The sequence below is a fragment of the Bombyx mori genome, chromosome 1 (assembly GCF_030269925.1).
Source record: "Bombyx mori chromosome 1, ASM3026992v2".
Taxonomy (NCBI): domain Eukaryota; kingdom Metazoa; phylum Arthropoda; class Insecta; order Lepidoptera; family Bombycidae; genus Bombyx; species Bombyx mori.
The window spans coordinates 11,824,813-11,850,314 of NC_085107.1; the positions used below are offsets into that span (position 1 = coordinate 11,824,813).

At 33.5% G+C, this 25,502-nt stretch overlaps 2 protein-coding genes across 3 annotated transcripts in view; both read left to right on the forward strand.

Moving 5' to 3' along the window:
* Window positions 1-17,940, forward strand: part of LOC101735755 (uncharacterized) — a 39,917-nt gene extending 21,977 nt beyond the window's left edge. For both annotated transcript variants that reach the window (XM_012693610.4, XM_021350342.3), the window contains exons 5-12: window positions 2,499-2,629; window positions 6,944-7,069; window positions 8,270-8,527; window positions 8,992-9,107; window positions 9,819-9,948; window positions 10,453-10,556; window positions 11,391-11,652; window positions 12,103-17,940. In XM_012693610.4, coding sequence (XP_012549064.1) covers window positions 2,499-2,629; window positions 6,944-7,069; window positions 8,270-8,527; window positions 8,992-9,107; window positions 9,819-9,948; window positions 10,453-10,556; window positions 11,391-11,652; window positions 12,103-12,255 — 1,280 coding nt within the window. In that variant the 3' untranslated portion in view covers window positions 12,256-17,940. The remainder of the gene's footprint in view (window positions 1-2,498; window positions 2,630-6,943; window positions 7,070-8,269; window positions 8,528-8,991; window positions 9,108-9,818; window positions 9,949-10,452; window positions 10,557-11,390; window positions 11,653-12,102) is intronic.
* A 1,695-nt stretch (window positions 17,941-19,635) lies between these two features.
* LOC101735887 (palmitoyltransferase ZDHHC16) lies at window positions 19,636-25,078 on the forward strand. The gene is made up of 5 exons (XM_038013177.2): window positions 19,636-19,865; window positions 20,045-20,192; window positions 20,684-20,875; window positions 21,834-22,089; window positions 22,391-25,078. Exons 1-5 carry the CDS (start codon window positions 19,813-19,815, stop codon window positions 22,888-22,890), a joined length of 1,149 nt encoding a protein of 382 aa, XP_037869105.1. The 5' UTR covers window positions 19,636-19,812; the 3' UTR covers window positions 22,891-25,078.
* Window positions 25,079-25,502: the final 424 nt, after the last annotated feature.

Sequence of the window (25,502 nt, forward strand, 5' to 3'; positions counted from 1 at the left end):
GATAGGTATATCGATTTATAAAACAAACAATGTCGTATTCGCTCTGGAAAGAATTGTAGTTGGCGCCCAAACGAAGTATATACATACCTCATGTCCTCACTATATAGTTTTATTTCGTATAACGAAAACAATAACACCTTGCTGTATATTATGTTACTGTACACATTTGATTGTTAGGAGAGATAAGAACCTACGTAAGATAGCATTTTTTTTTTTTAAATTCACCCGTATTTATTAGGTTTCTTGATTTGTCTGTGCTGCTTGATTTTACGTCCGAACGAATCCTAAGCAAACCGTTTAGATGTGTGGACGAGCTCACCTGGTGTTAAGTGGTTACTGGAGCATTTAGACATCTACAACGTAAATGCGCCACCCACCTTGAGATATGAGTTCTAAGGTCTCAGTGTAGTTATAACGGCTGCCCTGTCCTTCAAACCGAAACGCATTACTGCTTCACGGCAGGAATAGGCAGGGCGGTGGTACCTACCCGTGCGGACTCACAAGAGGTCCTACCACCAGTAAAAATTGACATGGATAAGTAGACGAATGCATGACATATGGCGGGCAAGCATAAAAAGGTTTTATCGCTTGGACGCCGTTTGTACAAAACAATAAGCTTACAACCACAACACACGCCCATCAACCGGTAAATGTTTTAGCATTTTAATGACAACAGAGCATCATCCGCGACAAATTAAGCTAAAGTATTTGTAACTTTGAAAATCTAATTTAAACTGAAGTAGAACAAATAATATCATTGATTCCCACGACTATTATTCTGACGTCTGATAATACAAATGCTTACACACGTCTAAGTTGAAAACATTGACTAAATGTTCTATTTATAAATTTTATTTGCAATATTATTAAATTATTTTCGAGTAATAACGAAAAAACAAACTAATACTTTCTATTGGCAAACATAGGGTATACCATTTTTAAATCAATCAACAATTATTATTCTTATAGTTGCAATGATTTTTCTAGCTCCTTCCTAATAATTCAACGTATATACTTACATATGAGTCGTCTATTATCAAAGCCGGCAATCTGACTTTTGAACAATATTGGTAAATCAGAAAAACGAATTATTGACTTTGTATTCCATTGGCAGTCACAAAACTCTTCGGAACGACATCTTAGATAAATAACAGGTTAACTATTAACCTTTATTTAATGCAGGTTTTGAACCGTATTCTTTGAAGGAGACGATTATATTCAAATCAATCTGTATTGACATATCAATAACATTTTTTGTCCAAATGCACAGATTGCCACCTTTGATAATAGACGACTCATATAATACTTGAGTTAAAATAGTTCATGCGTTTCGGTAACTGCTAAACAATAGTGGACCCAGATCTCTACTGTGAATACAGCACTAAAAGCAATAGCTTGCTTCATTTTTTGGCTCGATTTCTATACAAGCTGATGCAACTTATATAACAAGAAAAAATCGTCAAACTGCGCTAATTATATGGTAATTAGTGACCCGTGCGATGTCATTTGTACTCACTCCTTCGATGGAAAGTTCATAAACCCATAGTTTAATGTCCCTAGTGAGATAGGCTCATGTCTTTGTCAATTACATCGACAACGAACTTGAATAATTGTTCAATAATGGTCACAGTATAAGCGTAGAGCGATTTAAGCGAAGTTTGAAGGTTACCAAAGATGGCAGCGCGTGGGATCGATTTTATTTTTATTTTACCTTAACGGACATAGGTTTTTAGGTAATTTAAAACAATGTATTCGAATAAACCTTTTTTTATGCTATAAATTATTTAATTTAACAACGTAATTTACCTACAAAGAAATTGAAAAACATCACAAACAACAAAAGAGAATGAAATTAATTCTTCGTTGTACACAATATCGCGTGTTTGCACGTGACCATGAATGTAAGACACAACGCCTTGCTCTCATAACTAATGCCAAGCTGGTTACATAATTAAACACAAACTCTGACTTCATTGCTAAGTTATATAAGTATTATGTAGCTATGCGAACAAAATGTCACAAGATGTATTTGGCTACTAATATTCGTGATATCGGTCTAATCAATGTTTTAATGTAAAGTTTACTACGCACATTATGTTGGCGCATGACCGTTATTATGATTTTCTGCTTGAATATAACAATTGAAATTTACAAGCCGGTTCATTTAACTTTTAACCTATATTTAAGTTCTAAAATTTCATAATCTATTAGTTTTAGTCGTCTATGTTGCTTGAAGATCATTATATACAATTATTAAGCTTAGAAAAATGATTGTATAAGTATTTTCAAAACCCGGAATGTTAATGTTGTGAACGTTGCAAGTAGAGATAACCTAATAATATTAAATCAAACTGATTTCCTCTAAATCTTCCAAAAAGTGAACAGTGAAATAACCGAACAAACATCTCGATATTGATCAATATTAGTTTTGTTCAAGTGCAAGGCAATATACATTATTATTATTATTATTAATTTCCATTTTATTGTGTTGTTCACAGTCAACAAGTCCTACGTCTTATGGCGGAAATCGAAACGGAACCGTCACATCCTGAAAGCCCTCTTAAACAGCTCGCTGAAAACGAAAGACAGGAAAATAAGCTTTTCACCGTCTATTCTAATTCCATTACAGGTAAGAAAATACAATTATGCTGCACAAAGTGAAAATTTCATCGCGGGAAGGAAATTCCCTAGACGTTCTGCTTCGCGGCTGCTTCGCTTCCGTTTCCTGTCTAGATTTTTTGTTCCTAACTGACACGAAAATAATTTTACGAAGATGAGTAATTGTCGTTTCGAGATTTCTGGAAAATACTCCTAACTCGTCATACCCGATATAAATACGAAATTTTAGTGGCATTACTTGTTTCAATTGCATTCATAGGAGTTCCCGATATTTTTTCTAAACCGTAATCAAAACTTGATGCGTCATCGTCCATACAACAGCATTAAGAACACAACATGATCAAGGAGTACAATTATAGACGTAAACTGGCTATTAACTAACTTAAGATGAGACGCATTTATAAATTCGATATCTGTTCAAAGAAAACTGCATAATGATTCTGGTTAAGATTTGGTTTACTCTTGAAGCTGGTCAATGTATTTCCCGCACGTTTTTTAAATCAAAGTTATTTGAATTGCCTAAATTTTCACTTTAAGCAGGTCGCCCCTTATGACTGTTTTTTTTTTTTGAGGAACCATGAAAAGGTATCGCTGTGTTTTTGTTTATCATTTATTTATTGCTCTCTTAAAATTATATGAAAGAAATTTCAAATTTCAATCTTCATTAGAACCGAAGTTGTATATCTCTGAAGACACCCGCTTCATAAACAAGGACTCTAACTTTCTCAATGATTTCGACTGATTAGCATATCTGAAAGATAAAAACAACAGCATTTTAATCTAGAAGCCTAAATGCATGGAATAATGACCTAGAATCACTTGAAAATTTAGGAAAATAAATGAAATACTCAGTATTTTTAGATATGTTATTTTTGATCATATTATAGAGACTACGAGTTAGGATTTTAGTAAATAACTTTATCAACTAATTCTATACGTGTTAAGAAGTCATTAAAAAAAACTATTTTTAACCCATCACAGTCACATGGGGCGACTCCTTAAATGAGTATATTTGAAGTTTCGGCCTGTCAGTAAATACGAACTACATAAATGTACATGTAAAATCATAAAATGAACAATTTGTAATGTCAACCATGACTTAGGCCGCCTGTAGGTCATATTTACAATTCAATTAGCTTTATAAAGTGAATCACGTACAGATGAAAAACAAAGAGTAGAGAAGTTATTGTTTTAAACTGTCGGTCAGTACGTCAAAGCCTGAATGAAATCAATGTCGTGTCTGACATAATATTGTAATTAACTGATGACTCTTTAACCGACCTCAAAAGGAAGCTCTCGATTCGACTGTTTTTTTAAATGTTTGTTATCTTAGAAACCTTTCTAGGCAAACCTATTTTATGGATGTCCTTTTCATTTGAAAGCTGGTGGATTTCATGTTGATTTTTAACAAAATTTGAGGTATAATTTTTGAGTCATTTTTAATAATGCTTATTTCATTAGACTAGACCTCATTGATAATATCCTAATTTTGTTTGTTGAAGTCGTTTTTTATTTTTTCTGTAGACGTTTTTACCTTTTCCTCCATCAGAGTCCTTACTTTCAGTATTTTCACTTTAGTCATGAGATAACTATTATAAGTTCTTCTAACAAATTGCCGGTTTTTCTTTCCTTGTGCCGTGTTTTCTCAGAGTAGCCGTTGTTCGTTCTGCGTTTAAATTAAGAGGTCGACAAGTGGTTTCAGCTAAATTGGTAGAATCTTTTACGTATATAAAAACTGTACTGTACTGTAAAAATGAAGACCTTAGAATTCATGTCTCAAGGTGGGTGACGGCATTTGCTTTGTAGATGTCTATGGGCTCTGGTAACCCCTCAACACCAGGTGGGCCGTGAGCTCGTCCACCCATTTAAGCGATAAAAAATCTATATATTTAGGTATTAAAATTAATATTATCTCAATAACCTTTAAAAAATATACATAGATTATTATATCAACCAATGCATTTACTACTTCGTTTTCTGCATTGCTCTTGGTTCATTAATAAAGATTTCTTTTGATATTGAGTGTGCCAATTTATTGCACTAGTGTGCAATAAATAAATAAATATTAAGAGTGTCTTCGTTTACATCGTTCGCGTCATATCTGAACGGAAGCCGTATGCCAATTTCCTCAGGCTGTCTGGGGTGCTAGTAAAGTAATTACAAAATTGTCGGCAGCTCAACCAATCTCTAAGAGGTGTCAGGATTTCAATGTAATTACAACTGGCGCCGTTCTAGACAATTCTATTAACATTTGTCTGGAAAATAATAACAGTTGCAACAAAAACACTGTTTTATCGCTATAAAAATGAGCATCTGCATAAATTAAAAGAAAAAAATGCTCGTTATTACTGAATGTCAGATACATTTTACCTTTCTCAAGATAATCCCAGTATCAAAGGGCATAAAGATAAAAAAATAATGACCAGTTCGGTTGACTTTCTAGTATCTAGAGTGTATTACTGGGTGGGTGGTTGGTCAATTGTAATTATGTAATGTAAAGATATCGAAGCTTCTAGCGCTTCGAATATGTATTATGCTTTAGTTTACCAGTTAAAATATTCCTGAAGTAAGAATTCAGAGTTGATCTTTTAGTGTTTGTTTTAAAATCTCCTCATTGTGTTTAGGGAGATCACAGGCTCTCAAAGTTTTTCAATTCCGCAAAATGTCCCTATAGGCTTGTGTGTTTGCGATAGCGTAATTATAATCCTGTTCTATCCATATGTCAACTATTTTAATATTAGGCAATACCTATTGGTAGTAGATAGAAAATAGACTCATTCTTTGCAGCTAAAACAGTGTTTCGAAATTTAGAGAAATAAATTTTAGGGCACTTTGAATTTTAACCGTCCACGTTGAATTTAAAATGCTCTTATCAACTGCGGAAGCGTTCATTATACGTTGTTCGTCGCGCACTTTCCGTCTTTTTCGTTAATAGCTGCAATTCCGAGCAACACTTTTAGATAGACGCCTGCTACTTATAGTTTTGGATTCCATCTGCCCTTTCTTATTCCTTCGAACTGAAACTTGGTGAACTGCATTCAATGGGATACATTATGAAATTTATTTTATCCAATCACAATAAAAAGTTCGTTCACTTTAACCCTTTTCATAAATATGACCATTCGAATATTGAACTGTGAAAGGGGCATATTAAAAATGTTCTACTAAACTTCTTTACTAAGAAAAAAGATGAATTTTTTTAACAAGAAATGAATTGCGGTATGAACTTACTAACACGTCAAGTAAACGCTTGGATTAACAAACGATTGGTGTATTAAGTGTATAATTTATTGCTTTATCGGGAGTGGTCTTCCAACACTTTGGTATAACCTACAAATTTATTTGACCATAATTTCTCGGTGCTTTACAAACAACGCTTAGTCTGTTTACAAACAAGGACATAAATGTCTTTTTGATTTATGACTGTTGATTGACATTAAAAATACTGAGAAATTAAAGTACAAGCACAGCATGGACTAAGAGTGGTGCGAAACGACAGTGTGCTTAGTGCGAGGTTTTTAATGTTTTAACTTCTACCCTTATCCGACCGCAACGGGGAACGCAAAACCGTCGTCGCACGAAACATGTCTTGTCGCATCCCCCGGATTCAGTCTCGGTGCTTTTAGGACCCTCGTGCACCGGTCACCGTCCTTATCGAACTCTTACGACAAGCGAACTAACCCATAGACACAACCCACTGAGTTTCTCGCCGGATTTTCTCAGTGGGCTCCAATTTCGATTCGGTGGTAGTTTCTGCGAAGCACTGCTCTTGCTAGGGCTAATGTTAGCAAATTCTCTCGGGTTGAGCCCGTGAGCTCACGGATGTGTAGTACGGGTAAGTTAACGAATAAGAAGAGAAAAAAATTATAACTTCTAAGTTCTATGTTTGCCGCTAGGGGCACTGTTCCAATTCCGTACAAATTTGAGCTAACTTTTACGCGGTCAAGAAGTTATAAAACTTGTACCAAGCACACAGAACTGAAGCTCGAAATTACAGGCTTAGATTGCATAATACGAATTTAAGTATAAACATATCGACGCTTGAAAGGCAAACGTGACTAAGCGACAATACGTGAACTTTACAGTAGACTAATTTAAAGTTGAAATACCTGAAAAAATTCAATCTTAACGAATCTAGCTGTAGGATTGAAAATTAAATGATTTTAATAGACCTAGAAATATATTTTTTTTGCGCATCGAATATAGTTATTGCCTATAATTTATGTATAAAGCAGTTAATGTCGCTTAGTCACGTTTGCCTTTCAAGCGTCGATATGTATTATGTATATATACTTTTTTTAATAATTTCTTGTTAATTTTCTAGATTCGTTATCAGTTCGCGCGTAAACTCTTCACGATGGGGCGCTACCGTGACGCCGCGCCTCATTTGGCGCACATAGCGGCATCTAGCGAGTCGTACGCGAGACAAGCACGTGTTTTACTCACACAGGTAAATATAAACACTCGCCCCTTCTTTATACTATTCATTCAGTGCCGCTAAACTATTTACAGTCAAACCTGGATAAGCGAGAGTTCAAGGGAGCACAATCTCATTCTCGCTTATAGAGAGAGGGTTCTCACTAACCCGAGTTTCTTGCTAATGCACCCTCTGAATTTCATTTCGCGATTTTCTGGATTCAAATGCATTCACTATTTTAAGTTTATCACTTAATGACAGTACTTTAATTTTCCGTTTTGACAAGATGCAGAACAAAACTTTCCTTCGCAATTGACTAACTATAAACTGAGTAAGTCCGACAAACAGGACGGTACACAGGTATTTGTTTCTCCTAAATAATATAACTAAAAAAGCTCGACTGTCGCTTATAGAGGTATAGATAAGTAACAGTCTCACTTACGGAGGTCCATGAGGGTAAAACGACTCTCTCTTACAGAGGTTTCTGTTTCTCGCTAATAGAGGTTTTGGGAGCTTAAAACGACGGGTCCTGGCTATTACTCTCACTTATAGAGTTTTCTCACTTACCCAGGTTTGACTGTATATGAAATACACTGATTCCTAGAAACGTGTCGCTCTTCATTTAATTTACATAGACAAAACTAGGACTACGTTTGAAATAAATTTTGGTATTCATGGTTTATACGATTGTGGACCTATAAAAACAGCATTCTCAAACGAAATAAATCGATATTGGTATTATTACTGATTATCTTTTTTGTTCTAAGATGGGCTTTTGTTTTTACGTGTTCATCGGAGCTCATAGACGTAACTAGAATGCCGAAACATGAAGTTAAACTCTTCATTGTATTTTAGAACGATTCCTCTAAGCTCTTCGCATTCAAAAATTTAGTGCGCTCATGTCATATCTATACGAATATATAGGGCGTGTTAACTGCTAAGTTGTTTTTGTATTTCCTACATGGGTGGACGAGCTCACAGCTCACATGGTGTTCAGTGGTTACTTGAGTCCATAGACATCTACAACGTAAATGCGCCATCCACCTTGAGATATAAGTTCTAAGGTCTCAAGAATAGTTACAACGGCTGCCCCACCCTTCAAACCGAAACGCATTACTGTTTCACGGCAGAAATAGGCGGGGTGGCGGTACCTAACCGTGCGGACTCCGAAGAGGTCTTACCACAAGTAAAGGTTATGGATGCTAGCCGTTGCTAATTCAATATTTATTGCAGGCTATAGCTGTACTGATACAGAATAGAAACGGTCGTCGCCTTACGCGCGTACTGTTCAGAGCTGTTCGCAAAGAGGCCGCCAGTAGTTGGCTGAAGTCTTCAGATATCAACTGCGTATTGTGCTGCTCCACACTAGTGGATCCGGTGACCACTCCGTGCGGCCACACCTACTGCCGCACCTGCGTTGAAAGGTCCATGGACTACAACATAAAGTGCGCTTTGTGTCTGCGGCCGTTGAATGACTTCGACTTATCCACAGTATGTACTGACACACTCTTATATTCATTACTCGATTCAGATACATAAGGCACCGTATTCATGATTTAAATTAACAGTTCTTTAAGATAATTGATCAGACGAGGTCACTTGTTCAGTTCATGCATATAAACGATAAGTTATCATTAATGTAGAGACCTTACAAGCACTTTCACATGATTTTATCGAGGATTCGGAATGCAGTTTTATAGTGCATTTTTTTTTATTAAATTAAAATATAATTAAAAATTCTTTCTTGTAATGTAGAATATAAAATTCAAGACAATATTATCAACTATAAGTAGGTCTTACATAAGATTTACTGGTGTTTTTATTGCACTAAAACAATAAACGTATTCATAGGCATCGCAACGTGAATTCCACTTTAAGACGCGAACTCCAAACCTTGATGGCTTTGTAATAAAAAACAAAATAATTGAAATGAATATTTCTTGTTTCCCCTTTAGACTGGTGGAACCATATTTATTCGTGCTATGCTCGCTTCGGTCGGTGCTTTGAGACCACCCCCACCACCGGACCCAAACGTGATGCCGATTTTTATATGCACCGTCGCCTATCCATCGTAAGTACTATTAAAAAAAGTAACACGCAAAGGAATAACTATACTTGAGACCTTAGAACTTATATCTCAAGGTGGGTGGCGCATTTACGTTGTGGATGTCTATTGGCTCCAGTAACCACTTAACACCAGGTGGGCTGTGAGCTCATCCACCCATCTAATAAATAAAAAATAAATAAATAAAAATTTCAAGTTTAGAATTGACGAAGATTTCGCTTTTATAGATTTATAATTCGCTCTAGTAGATGGCGCTGTGATTAAAATTTAGGTTTTATATTTAAATAATTTCACGTCTATTGGTTTAGTAGTAGTAACGTTGATCATATTTATTGTACTATTTTTTTTAGTAAGTAATAGGTAATGAAATTATTCTTTCTCCAACTTTCTGGTAAAGTCATTCGTCTCTAAGCTATGTTCAAAAATTCAAGTCTAGCGTGAGGTTTTAAATTAATTACTGTTTTGTTTAAATTAAATATAGATATAAAACACTAGTCCTTATAAATTACATTCGAATTATGTGTTTTTTTTTTTTTGTAAAAATTCACTACGATAAATATAATAGATAATAATAAGAAAGTTAGTTACTATATCTTCGTTACTACCCTAGTGCGACTTATAATTCATACCGCACGGTCGCCTCATTTAACTCTTTTTTCCTTCTATTTTCATTGCCCAAACATAGTAAAACAAAAGATGTATGTTTTTTGTGTACAGGATTCCGTGTCCCTTGTTTATTTTTGATCCGCGCTACCGTTTAATGGTACGTCGTGTGCTGGAGTCGGAAACACGTAAATTCGGAATGGTGGCCTGTGAGAGGAATGGCGGCGGATCAGAATATGGCACGGTAATTCAACACAAAGCCTTTATATGTTATATTGTCGTTCGTATATTGCACTTAAGTTCTCGATAGTTTGTTTGAGTGTGAACAAATGAAGCTTATTGATAGTCTGGTATTTCATATTCGTTAAGTTTTGCCAAACAATCTTAAGTCTTGATAATTAACGACAAGGACAAATCGCCCAGCATTGGATTATTTGAAGGATTTTCAATGCCGAAATAGGAACAAATTACAAATTTCTTGCACAAAAGTAGATTATTCATTTATCGAACTAAGCATAGATACTTGCAGTTTTTTAATAAATTAATATTTTGTGGAGCGGCAATGTAAGGCGAATACAACACACTGCCATTCTCCGCCCTCATAGATTCTGCGCAACATTTAGTTTTAAGTTCGTTGTACATTGCATGCAAGTAAATAAACACGAATGACACGGTTAAGGAGTTCGGCGTTAGAAATAACTTTAGAAATAACTTTATATTAAAAAAAGATTTGTCTATTAAAATTTAGATTTTGCAAGTTTGCGATTGCATTCATATGGAGGACGGCCGATCGATATTGTCGACTGTAGGCGTCTCAAGATTCAGAGTGCTCGAAACTGGAGTCCGTGATGGGTAAGAAATTCACTATCGAATATTTAGAAAAAATATGGTTTTCATTTCAAACACTACTACTATATACATAATAATATAAGAAAATTTTATTAGTAATTAGATAAAAAAAAAAAATCTCTAAGTACCGGTTTGTTTATACTGTGGCATTGGCAAAATGAATTCCTAAGGCGTTGGAACCATTTATTAAAAAAAAAAGGAATATCTTAGTCCTGACTAATTTTAAACAGGTAGGTAGTGAACCCTATTATTATGGACATCATGAATTATGACGTAATAATATCACTTGCCAGTAATAAATTAGACGTTATCGAATTTCATATTAACCCTTTTAGTGCTGGGCTTATTTTCAGATATTTTGCAGAAATTGCTAAAGGAGTTTTTGAAAAAAGTATGCTAAATTCAATGTAAAATAATTTTAAATGGATATTTATAAATCTTATTAACTGATTAAAATCTATATAGTATATGCGCGTGCTAAACACGTCCGTATAGGTCGATATCTAATAACTATAATCAAACCGCGCAATCGTCGATATTCCGACGCTCCCCGCTTTATACTTATTAAGAGAAAGTCGATCTATCGACTAAGTTCTAAGAGTTAAGACTGTCAAAATTGATACTCTTCTTTTTCTCTACCTTATCCCACTAGGTGGTTTCGGCACAAGTTATTTTTCTCTTCCATTCTCTTCTATCAGCTGTCATCTCAACACTCACTCCTCTGTCTCTCATATCGTCAATCACACACTCCATCCATGTCTTCTTTGGTCGACCTCTTCCCCCTTTACCTTGCACTACCATACTGTCAAAATTGATACAATAACACAAAAATTTCAGTTACGACATCGCACGCGTCCAGGTGATCACCGATCTGATACCCGAGGACTCGATCCAGATATGCGATTTGCGGGTAACCGCCGTACACATATGCTACAAGGCGTTGAGCTGGCTCAACAGCATGCACGAGACGGTCTACTCGGAAATCGTTTCCGCTTTCGGTAACATGCCGCAAATGGACGAGACTTGGTGGAGAACTCCCGACGGCCCCGCTTGGCTGTGGTGGCTTATCGCCATTTTGCCGCTCCGAACTGAGATCAAGGTACGTATAAAAAGTTCAAATTATCTGATCGTCTTTTTGTCTTCGCTCAGATCGGAAAACGAGATCACGGCTGATCTTGCGCTAGATGGCTTACCGGAACCCGTAAACATCAACATCGGAATCCTAGCCACCTTCAGACATCAGAGTCTCAGGTTTAATCGTTTAACAAACTCTCTCAATGCTGCTTTTACTAAGATGAGCAGAGTCGAACATCTGTTACATTAGAAATTTTTTGTATTGCTTAGATGGGTGGATTTACTGATGGTAGGCAGCCGTTGTAACTACACTTAAGACCTTAGAAATTGTATCTCATGGTGGGTGGCGCATTTATCTTGTAGATGTCTATGGGCTCCAGTAACCACTTAACACCAGGTGGCTGAGCTCGTTCACCCATGTAAGCAATTAAAAAAAAAGTTGTCCATATACAATGTGAACCGTTTCATCGCACAGGTACTGATACTTTCCACTCGTTGCCTGATGAAGCGTCTTACCGCCGTCTCACGTACACTTGAGGCCATAGATCAAATCGCGGCTACCACCGAAGCTCACTTCGGTTTCCGCCGATCGCTCAACCACACCGAGCACTGGGTCCAGCGTGGATGAAGCGAGATTTCTCTAACCGGTTTGCTCCTTATAAAGTGGGCAAAAAAACATTTGGATTCGTGCAGGCGTTAAGACTTTTCAGCGAAACGAGGCGGACGGACCGATTTTAGTGTTGTGGGGACGAATTGATTGGTGAATATCGATAACAAAACATTACCCGTGTGATTAAGCTGTAGTTTCTGAGTGTGCGTATGTATCTCAAGGTTTTTTGAATAATTTTATTTCATTAGCATGGAAATCTCACGTGGATGTCAGATTTCAGAACATCAATTAATATTACTATGATAATCTAAATCTTTACTATTTTAGTATATTATATTACTGAATACTAGTTAATGATTAATCAAATTTGTGCCGTAAAATACTGAGTGTATGTAATTTTTATATGTAGTGGTGTTATAATAATATTATAGTAATATGTAGTTTTGTGAATTATTTAGATTTACATTCACTATTCTATTTAGATTAACTTAATATACACGGAGGATACTCGGTACGGGGTAACAGCTGTGGTTCTTTCTATTTTAGAGCTACAGGAAATCTGTCTTAAGAGTTGATTTTGCTTGAGTTAATTTTTATTGGCATTAACTGATTTTAGTAAAAATGTACCAAATGCAAGAAAAAACAAATTTAATAATGCCCTTTTTTTCGTTCATTATATTAGTTCTCAAGAGACAAACCATGATTAGAATACTGATAATTCAGTAATTATGAAAGTAACACATTTTCGAACTGAACTATCATTTTATTTAGTGATACATATTTTTTTACGATTTCCTTTTGTAGCTCCCGTTGCTGGCCGCGTCTTGAGTATCCACTCTGCGTAAATATTAGAAAACCAATTTTATAATTTTATTTTAGCCATATTATATTCTACTTCTATGATTAAATTTCCTGACTGATTTTATTAGTAAAATTTATTGCAGGGTCGTATAAATTGTGATTCTAAATCATTAATTACATTAAATACATCTCTGAACATTGATCCGATCTATTTATATGAAATAATACTTAATTTAGATAGTTTAGTTTACCTCGTCTGAACTAATATTGCTATCAATAATTAATAATTCGAAAATTAAATCATTATCATAAGTATAATTTGTAGATAAAAAAATGTTTTTTAAATGAAAATATTTTCTAATTTTTATACTCGATAAATAGTATTGTAATAGTTAATATCAATCCCCATGTTTACATAATATTATCTAGTATGAATCTATCATAATTCTAATCACATAGTACCTAACTTTACCGCGACGGCTGGACTTTCACGATTCAATCAATCACGCATCTAGAGTAAGATTTAATCGCCTTCATTGACATTTATCGAAATGTCTCGCCGTAAACTCGATTTAATTTCATATTTTTTCCATCTAAAACCATACAAGCCTCAACAATTATCAAGCAAACAAGTGAATATATCTGTATATTCTTTAGTTTTGTTAAAATGATATTTTTATTTGCTCAATTCAAACGTCATCAACCGACGTATGCTTCTGAATTCATAAGTAGGCATTTAAGTAAATAAATAAAAATCTACTCGTCTACAATTGTTTACATAAGACTTGAGCACACTGATGACAATAGTATGATTTAACTTCATTTGTATCGTATTTCGTATAATGATACTATGTACTCTGTATTACCACGTGTAAACCATACCTTATACCAAGGCGACCAATATTATAACGTGTAGTAATTGTTGTGATTACATGTGATACGTTACTCGATATAGTGATATTTATTGAACGTCTAGCCTTAGCTTTTTAACGGATCAAAAACAATCTGAGTTTTATTCGAACTAAAGTGACAGACTAAAACCAACATTCTACCTTAAAAGTCGGTCAAAAATTCGTTTCCACAAATAGGTACGTCGAAGCGCATCTATGTTTTTCACTGTTTTTTTTTCTGTAGAAATGAGACTTAATAACTGGTTAGAGAATAAACAACTTCGCTTCATATATTTGAAGTAAATGAATAAACAGTTCATTTGATATATACGAAAGACTGCGTCGTATTCATGGTCAAGTCTTTGAATGCTTTTATTTTTTAAGTGTGTCGAGTTAATGTTTTTTGCATTTAATAATGTTTAAAGCTTTGCATTTATTCTGTGTAATCAGTGTTTTAAACGAACACATGTATCTACATGTTTTATAGAATTTAATTAACGTTAATTTTGCCCTTTGAATTCCTGGGTAAGAACGAGTTTAATTCATAAAAAAAAAAAAAAAATTAATATGATCGAAATCGTATTGTTTTTTTTTTATAAATGAATTAAATTGTTTAGTATCTAAGTGTAGATTTGTTCTCGAAAGAACGATTGATCGAAATCGTTCTTCAATCATCAAAGTACTTATACGTCATGTACTTACGGAATTCCTTAGTTTACGATACTTCCGAATCGAGTTTATTTAATTGCGGTTATTCTTAGTAATGTCTTAATGGATCTGTTTAGTGTTAATCGTAATTAAATTTGAAGAGAAATTTGTCATTATCGATGTATTTACGCGTTGATGTTTCAACGTAGTTTAGTGGATCGCCCAATTCGTGCATGTACTTCAAATTTTAATATGTTTGTTTAAAAATAGCCATGTGCACATTATTTGGCACAATTAAATTTAATTATGTAGTGGTATTCGAGGAACCCAAAAATTTTAAATTAAATATAAATATTCGTCGATCACGCGATCGTGACTTGGGTTCGCAATTAATTATAATAATTCAACCGCGTGTACGGTAATTGTTGGTTGAATAAACAATCTGTCGTTGTAAATACTATGCTATTTACCTGATGCGTAGATATATTTTACTTCGAATGGACATGCCCATTATCGAAGTGGATTTAATGGTGATTTTTGCTGGTCCAAAAACCGCCTATAGATTTCGGTACTGAGTTCTTAAGATGTTTTGCGACGTGCGATCAAAATGAGATTAGTATTGCCAATAAACTCTAGTTATCAAAAGTTACCACTCAAGAAATGTGATTTGCCAAAATAAGCATATTTGCCAACATGCCGTATAATTGAAGGATGATTTAAAACTATCTCTTTTAGTACATACTCTGTTTTAGTATCGAGATTCGATCGAAATAACCAAAAAGGTCAATCCCTTTCTTGTTTTGTTCGCATAGTGATGTGTTTCTTACATATTGTAAGGATCTGTTTTAGGGTGTGCAAGACCCATTCGTGTTTGTGTTATGGAAATTGAATAACATCTTGTTATAAACGTTATAACGTTTCAATATCGATAGAGCGGCACTCCGCTCACTAGTAGAGGTAGAGATCTAGTGTTTCTAGTAGATCCTCTACGCACTTTAGTAACGTGATTGTGCTTACAGCTGCCAGTTTAGTGGTACGATGAACGATAACACTTCAAGCGAGTCGTTTGTCTGAAGATAGCATTGGAGCCGTGAACGATCACGTTCACTTCATTTAAGATTCATTTTGAATCTATTCTTAATGTCTCTACTACTCTACTCTAAATTTTTATTTGAATTTGTATTGAATGCAAATACTTTTTTCACGTTTTATTTTGTAGTTTATAATCTTTACTGAATGTTAGAGTTTAATTAATGTTAAGAATTATAGTGCTACCAAATCGAAGATGACTGGTTCATTTCTGTTTTGTGAAATGTTTCGTCGTTTGACGTATACATGATACGATCTCATCAGCAAGTTACTATGATTTGTGTTTCATATTTTAAATATACTAGTAATGTGCATTATTGTATAACTGGGAATCTACGCTGTAGTTTTTTTTTTTTTATTGATATTAACAACGCCTTCAGTTTCTGTAGCGCATTAATTACAATTACACTAATATTTTTGAAGTTATACTTCTTTAGGCGCGTTATGAAAAATTGATGAGAGTGAAATTTTACGATGCGCGCGCACCGTGACACAAAATTAACAGAATGAAGTTGCCCACTAAATCGCTCATTACAATACGACCGACGTAACTTGGCGAGTCTGAATATAGCCGCAGGTGAACTTTCCGAACCGTATTTGAGGATGTTGTTTAATCGATTTTTTTTCAAATTGATTAAAATTTAAATAAAATAAAACATTAATAAAATACGCGCGTACACGCACCCTTTTTTCTGGTAAGCCTAGATAATCTCTGGCAGCTTTGAAGGGCTATGTCAGCTCATCCGGGCTTGAAGACAATCTCACGGGGCTCAGCCTGCTAGACTTCGCTAACATCCAGATTCCCATTGCAACCCACTGAAAAGGTCCGGTGAAAAACCTAATGGGTTGTCTGCGGGAATCTGCTTTTATCATTCGCTTTCAGGAAACACATCTGAGTGAAACTAAACATTTTTTTTTTAAATAACATGTTGTCCGTTTCAATTCTTCAACATTTATCGCTGCAAAATTAATAGTGTATTGTTTGCATGTCACAAAATCTAATTACAGACACTGTATCGTGGTAATTTCTTTTAAAGAAGATTGATACTGATATTATAGTTTAAAACGTTTATAATAGTCTCGTAGTAGATAATATAATATAATAGATGTCGTTTCAAATTGTAGGGACTGTTAGAAGTACCTACCGTGTGATTTCCAGTTTTACAATATTACATAATCCTATGGTTCTAGTTTTTAGTTTTTATCTGTATTTTTAAGTTGTTCTAATATTAAAATAATAGTTATCACTAGCAATATTAAGAGACCAATCACCGTAATGACATTTTTTTTTTAATTCAAACGGTTTCAATTTTTGTGCCAAACTAAACGAAAACAAGCTGAGGTTAGAGTTTGTTTTCTAAATGAATTCCTATTTTTGGCACCTTACTTTTACTACAACGATTAGTTTCAATTTAATAATTAATTTCAGTTGTCTTTGAAATTAGATATTGTTGAAACTTTATTCGAGATGTTTCAATCAGATTTACTAATTTAAAAAAAAAATGAAATTTTCAACAACAATTTAGGGAAAGGATATACGGAATAGCCTACGTTGATTGTTACAGATGAGCTTGAACATTTCGATAATTTAATTATTGTTCGAAAGAGTTCAACAAAGCTGACAAAGACGCTGTGATCAGTAGTAGATAGTTAAGTTTTAGGTTACATTGTGATTATGAGTAGAAACATGCAATAGAACTTTTTTACTGTTGATTACAATTTGTTTACTAAATATTTCGTAGTGTCTCCTACTTTTTCATGTTTGTCAAGTAAGGTTTAATATGCTGTTATGTTTCTTTCTACATAAATAACAATGCCACGATAGCCAAAATCTTAAATTTCGAAGATGCCTTGTTAACTTTTGTTTCCCTTATTAAATTTTAATGCTAATTATCTTTTTTTACTTTGATTGTGATTGAAATGCTTTTTAATATTGTAATTTTTATAGAAGACCTATTGCTTGGTAATTAAATCTGTGCGTGTTTTAAGCACTTTAACCAAAGTCTATCAGTTGAGATAAACTAAATGGTTTGAGCAAAAATTTGTTGAATGTATAAAATTATAAATATTGCAATTTGAGAAAATTGAAGTCTTATTTTGCAATTTTATAATATAACTACAATTGGTTTACTTTTCAACCTCTAAATACGAGGACATTCACAGATTGCGGTACCAACCATAAGGTTCTTCTGATAATTCTAGCAAAGTTATATTTACTATAATTATTGCACGTGAACTGCTTTTATGTGTAAAATAAATAAAAATAAACAGATAAGAGTTTCATTTTACTCATTTGCCGTTACTTCTAGTACGGTACATAATACGAGAAGTAGCGATAGTGTAAAAAAAAAAAAAATTCTACTATTGTGTAACAATAGTGATGCGTAGCCTTGTAATAAATAAGCTTATCTAGACCAAGCGTTTCAACCGTATATCGATTCTATTATGTTCGTATATTTAAAACTTGCCTTTAGGCCTAAATCATCGTGGCATAGAGCCTAGATAGAATAGAGCGCCTGGAGTACTCTGGTCAAGCAAAGTGACTGTGTCCTGTGTTTTCGTAATCCCGTAGACAGATACCATTTTTTAACATAATTAGGCCTGCTGTCTACTCCCAACATCTGCAGACTGTCAAAACTCTCATACTTACCCTGAACGGGGTACCTAAGCGCAGAAACAATGCAGGAGGAACACGCGCCTTAACAAAAAAAAAGGTAGGTACCTACCGAACAGATATGCAGAAAGTACGAATAACTTTCACAATGGAGTAATAACTTCGTGTTATAAAAATCTAGGCCACATATAGGTATATTGTATTGTAACGCTTCACCACCAAACTGGCTGGTGTCACAATCCTCCTTTTTTTTGAGGATGTAAAGATTGCGGGTGGTGGATAGACCTTACTGTTTAGTCACGAAACATGGAAGAATTCGAGGACTCAACTAAGAGGGGCCAATCCTACCTCAACATGCCTCGAAGTAGTCTTGTGTTATGGTCAATAGGCGTAAATGACTGTCTTACAGTATCATTGAGACTTCTACCCCATATCTGAGCAGCTGTTGATATTTAGATTGTGATTTCTTAATAGACTGTAAGCTCATCTATGAAATAAAACAATATCTCATGATGGGCATATACACAGGAATTTAAGAAACTAGCGGTAGCAAAGGAACCATAATCTAATCAGGTAGATATTATTTTATTTCAAAGATCTTATTTCTGCGCATTATAGTAAAAACTATGCATTTCGATGCTTTTTAAAAATATTTTTAAAAACTGAAGTGACAGAAAAAACGTAAATCTTTTAACTGACTGATGACTGATGAATGAAGCGAAAATGCTTTAATATATAAAATGGCTTAAACGCTTTTTGAATATATCCATTTTATGTGAAGTATTCTTGTACGAATTACCAGTAATTACCATAGCTACCTCGGTCAAACCAAAGAGTAGATTAACCAGTAGTCAGTAAAGTAATATGTGTCAGACTGCTGATGCATTGATTTTTGATTTTAAATATTAGAAGTATTATTATCTATGACTCATAGACTATACACTTAATATTGACTTTTTTGGCGGGAGCGCGAGGAGTGAAGTGTGTGACTTGTTTTATTTTGTCTACTTAGTCTTTCTTCGGGTTTAAATGTGTAATAATGGTGGTTTATTAACTGTTTAATATCTGTGAAAGTGCACAAATGTGGGAAAATGAAACAAAGCCGCTGGAGTAACTTCTCGGGATCCTCCAAAAAGTCCACTGCAATAATCTTAGTAAATGACCACCATTTTACTGAGATTATATTTCATCCCATATCATTTCATTTAATTTCATCCCAGTTGATTAATGTCTCAAATTAATCATCTTCATTTCATTTCACCCCATAATATAATTTTTCATAAAAATATGAATATAAATTAAAATAGACATTACTTAAAGGTCTCAGTCACCAGGTCATAAAATCTCTTAAAAAAAACACATAATATTTATAAGTTCTGATAAGTTCCATGTTTCTATTCTTTCAAATTCTTTGTGTTGTGACTTTTTTAAATTAGAACTTAATTCAAATGGAGATTATTACATGTTTAAAAAATAGATAGGTGTATGTTATAAACAGATTTCAATGGAAGATATTATTAAACAATATGCATAATGGTTGTCATAACATGGAATTTTCGTTATAGAGTTTTTTTTCGAAAACTACGGTATGTTTTTGATTCTTGCCAATGCCTTAAAGCCGAATATATCAAACACAAATATAAAAGAAAACAGAACACATATGCCACGATAACAAAATAATATAATTCATATTAGCTATTTGGATGTTCTGTTAAGGTAACTTGGATAAAAAAATACAATAATTTAAAACACGCATACTTTTTAGAGACCACATACAATGGCAGTTTTCACAAACATTGTTGACACTCCGCTCTTTAACCTACAACGAACACATGAGTCAAAACTATGCCATTGATATCTTACTGGAACCAATATTTTGGATTGTTGACAACTTTGCTAAGTACCTAGGAAAGGTAAGACTGAAATTGAAACAAAACTTAGATTTCAAACATTGTTGTAGATACACAAATAAAGATATAAAGTAACAATAACTTTTTATGAGTCCTTTTGTAATGTTGTGTGTTGTAGAAAGTATAATTGAGTCATCTATTATCAAAGGTGGCAATCTGTGCATTTGGACAAAAAAATGTTATTGATATGTCAATACAGATTGATTTGAATATAATCGTCTCCTTCAAAGAATATGGTTCAAAACCTGCAATAAATAAAGGTTAATACTTAACCTGTTATTTATCTAAGATGTCGTTCAGAAGAGTTTTGTGACTGCCAATGGAACACAAAGTCAATAATTCGTTTTTCTGATTTACCAATAATTGTCCAAAAGTCACATTGCCGGCTTTGATAATAGTCGACTCAATTATAATGTTTGTTAAAAATTTTTAGAAATCAATAAAATCATGTTAACATTACAGTTGTTATAAATGAATCCAATTTATGATTTCAGGTGTTTGTCTTCTGTGTTAGTATTCTAACAACAGCTGTAGTGATAATAGCATATTGGGTCGGCTTGCCATACTGGTGGGAGCGGAGTCCAAAAACTACAATATTCTTAATTATATTCGGAAACTGGCTTCTCCTGAACATAATTTTTCACTACTACATGGGTATAGTAACATCTCCTGGGAACCCACCTCATGTATGTACATTGTAATTACTCCAATCACTGTAATACCTTTACTTACATACATAAGAAAACAGATTTTAAACTTTTTACACAAACATGATAAACATGAGACTTCCCATAATATACAAATTAGTTTAATTTGGTAGACTTACCTTAAAACCCATACAATTATACACTGTTTGTAGCACAACAGCTAATATCTGCTATGAAAAGAATACATTGAGTTTGAGATGTCAGTAAATATATTTTATGAGTATCACCTGTTTATGTTATCAATTTACAAAAGGTACAAATAACAACTTAAAGCTAAAAATTTTAAGATATACTTGAGCTTATAAACAATTGCCTTATGTTTGTTATTGTCCAGAACACATGTGAGATTCCTCTTGGATTTCACACAAGCTTTGAAATATCATATAAAACGTCATACATAATCAAAAAAGCTTAGTCCTTTGGTTCTTATTGTAAAGAGTTTCCATTGTACTTAACATTTTTCAATCATTGCTTTTGCCACTTAATCAAATCACTACCCTCAATTTTGGTTATTGTAACCTCTACATGATTTGACTCACATTAGACTCACGTAATTCAACAAAGAACGGCCTTAATGTCAAAATAAATTTAAAACATAATCAAACTATTACACCATGACAGTTATATCAGGCTATTCAGATGTGACCTGGCCATCTCAACTTAATACAAGTTCTATATATCACATGCCTGGCCTCAATTTCATTCTTGAGCATTGATAGTAGTGTGTTTTATCCTAAACTATTGTGATCATACCATTTCCTATAGTGCTGTAAGCATATAACAACAAAATTATATTTATTTTTCATTGCATAAAGGAGTAAACAAGTTCACAGTCGTAGTAGTAGTATTAAATGGTTATCAAAGCTCAAGTTTACTTCAAAATGGAGTTCTGAAAAAAGGGATGTTATGACAAAAAAAATGTTCTGAAAAATTACAGGGTGCAATGATAACAGAAGCTGCAAGTATTTGCAAGAAGTGTATATCGCCAAAACCTCCTAGGACACACCATTGTTCAGTCTGTGATAAATGTATACTTAATATGGACCACCACTGTCCATGGCTAAACAATTGTGTAGGATACTACAACGCTCGGTACTTCTACCTATACATGGTTTACATGGTTGCTGGAGTTACATTTGTAATAGTTGCTGGTATTGACCTTGGCTATCAAGTTCTTTGGGTAAATGATACAGGTGAGATTTACTGTAGAAATTGCTAATAGGGAAACTAAGCTTGTATTATGCCTACTGGAGAGCTGATATTGAACTAGTGTCTGGAATTTGATCAATTGCTTCTTTTAGCATATATGGGAATTCACCTGATCATGCTTCTTTAGGAAGACAATTGTTCTGTAACTACAAAGATATTATGGTTGGTACGGCAATTCAAATCAGTAGGAGCAAGGGCCTCCTAAAGTTGTTGTTTTAGAAACATTAGTTATATTAGATCCATTTAATAATAATTCATAAATAATTATAAGTTCATTTGTTACAGGAGGAATCATTCCAAACAATGATCCAGATCTCATCGGCCATCCATTACGGATGAACCAATCGGGAATATTAGTACCAGTGAAGGTTATAGATGAGTATGACTCAGAACATTTTCCTCGTGAACATGATTTGACTGTTCCTCCATTCACTGAGGCCCAGCGTATTACAGCACATCCATGGAAACGAAAAGCTGTTTTGTTCATGGCTATTATATGCGTTTCTGTATTGTTTGCTCTGGGAACACTGACTGTTTCCCATGGAAGGAATATATCGCGCGGGGAAACAAGCATTGAATCACATATTAACATGCGAATAAGGAAAAGTCAGCCTAATTTCAAGAATCCATATGATTTTGGCAAGAAAAAGAACTGGCGGTTGTTTCTTGGACTGATACAAGGACGAACGTTTTTGAGGCACGTGCTATTACCATCTAGCCATAAACCAGCTGGAACTGGTCTCTCATGGCATACTGTACATAACACTATTGAAGATTGGCCTTGAAATAGTTTATGAAAATTTCTTAACACACATAGACACCTAAGTGGAAACAATTGAAAGCCAATAACAGGCACTGATTTATTTTAATATTACATAATTTATATTAAGTTAATATATTGAATAATTAATACATTGTGTAATACAAAATGTTAATTTGATAATCACTCACCTCAAGATTAAGATGTACTATAATATTATGATAGTTCTAACGTAGTGTTGTGACATTAAATAGAATAATTATTTAGAGTTAGATTAGGAATAAACTTAGTTATAGATTAAGAGAAGAAGCTAGTCCAATTTTTTTAAAAATGTCTGTACTTAGTTTTGGTTAAAATATGATATATTGTTGAATTTGTTAGTGAGATGTACTTGTATTATACTCATATACTTAAAATTATATTTTACCGTTTATTTAACATATTACGTATTTGTTATGCCACGATTTATGCTATTGACAGATTTAAATAGTTTCCATACATTTCCTTGTTTAACTTTGAGCTAGACAAACTACAAACAGATCCTTTTACACTTGGCCGAAGTTGTAAACATTTACTTCTAATGCAGACTTTCTGTACATAAAATTTGCAAATAGAAATCAAATAGCAGTAAAAGTATTTATATAAGGCATAGTAAATGCTATAGAAGCTCACTACAAATCAGATGAGTTACATTCCAATGAAAGACATTTATATTCAATGAGATGAAAATTATGGATCCACCCTGTAGTCAAAGGCAGACGATATCTCAATATTGGTTTTATTTTAAAAATACATTGGCAGTAAGAAAAAGAAATAATGCATTAAAAAAAATCAAAAGAAAGGGGATGGCCCATTTTAGGCCCAAAGCAGACAATAGATTATAGAAAAAATACTTAGTGCATTAATTTTGTCATAAATAAATATGCATTTACTTTCTTGCAAATAAGCGCCACTATAGTTTACAATAAGTAGTTTAAAAAAAGTAACTCTATTGAAAAAACAAGGATTTTTATTTTTGCGGGAAAAATATTGCCAGCTTCAAATCCTTTTACGTATGAAGTAAATATTTTGAGTATATAAATAAAACATATAAATAAATCATTTTAAGTATTATCATTAATCAAACGATTTTAATGGATTTTATGCACATAAAATAACATCGAAGACATACCCATTGGACTTTAACTTGTAACTATACTTGAGACCTTAGAACTTATATCTCAAGGTGGGTGGCGCATTTACGTTGTAGATGTATGTGGGCTCGAGTAACCACTTAGCAACACCAGGGTGGCTGTGAGCTCGCCCACCCATCTAAGCAATAAAAAAAACTTTACTAGTATTGTTATTTAAATATGTACAACTAAAACAAAAACATACAAAATAATGTGTACTCGTAAAAAAAAGATTAAGATATAAATCAATTATCGGTTATTTAAAAAAATAATCGATATATGAATTTCATGTAATTATTTTTCTTTATACTGACAACACTGAATTTAATCTGACTGACTGATACTTCGCTTGCTGCTTGTGGTGTTGTGCTTGCGTACAAAATGGATGTGTTTTGATTTTTCTTCGATTTATTTTACTTTTATCAATAACGTTTCATACTACGACTAAAAAACATTGTGTGAATTGTGGTTTTACCCTGACCGAGATTTAAAACCGTGTATATGCTCTCCTTTGCTATTTTTAGATGATACTAATTGTGTATGAATATGAAGAAAATATAGATATTTAAAGAATTAAGTGTGTTTTTATACCCTATTGGATAAAAATACATTAGGAACATCTTAAACATTAAGAAAAGACAAGTTCTTGAAGTATCTCACAATCCGACACTTATTTATATATAAAATTAACCTCAAAACGAGTTTTTATTTTTATTATATTTTTTATAATAGTGGCGTCAATTTCAATATATTTTTTAGATATCCAATACATTTAAGAATTTGAATCAGTACATTTTTACAGTAATATTTGATGTCCATCTTGGGCCTAGCACACTATGGAGAGTGGGCAATCCCCTTTTCGGTGTCGATTTAAATATATTGCGTGTTGATGCTATTATTTCAAAGGAAAGTTTCCTACAATTCCTTAAACTATATGATTTGTTTTATTTACTTGTCCCATGAGTATCTTGCAAATTATACAGTGCTGTTATAACACTCAATAGTACAAGAAAAAAATAAACAATACCTACAGTTTAAAAATTAGTTTTATTGGCTTGTTCGAAGCAGACAATGTCACATAATAATATCTGTTCCAGGTTGGTTTCAGCTTTTATCTAAAAGGGAATAAAAATTTCAATTGAATTCATGAAAAACTTATACTAAAAATAGTACCACGTTCCATCACACTCTAATAGGAGAATGTAGCATCTAGAAAGATAACCGCCCTTATAGTATACATAAGCAATGTATACTATAAGTGACCGCCTTAATAAATTCAAATTCTTACAGAACAGCGTGATTGGCTTATGCTCCAGTAGGTTCCGACTTGTTTAAAAATAATATTCACGTCGTGAATAGATGCCCGTAATAGATAAAATTCTATATTTAATAAAAGGTCCGTAGTTCGTGGTAATTCGGCTTTAACACAGTAGACTTCCAATTTCTATCTTGGGGCTTCAGTAAC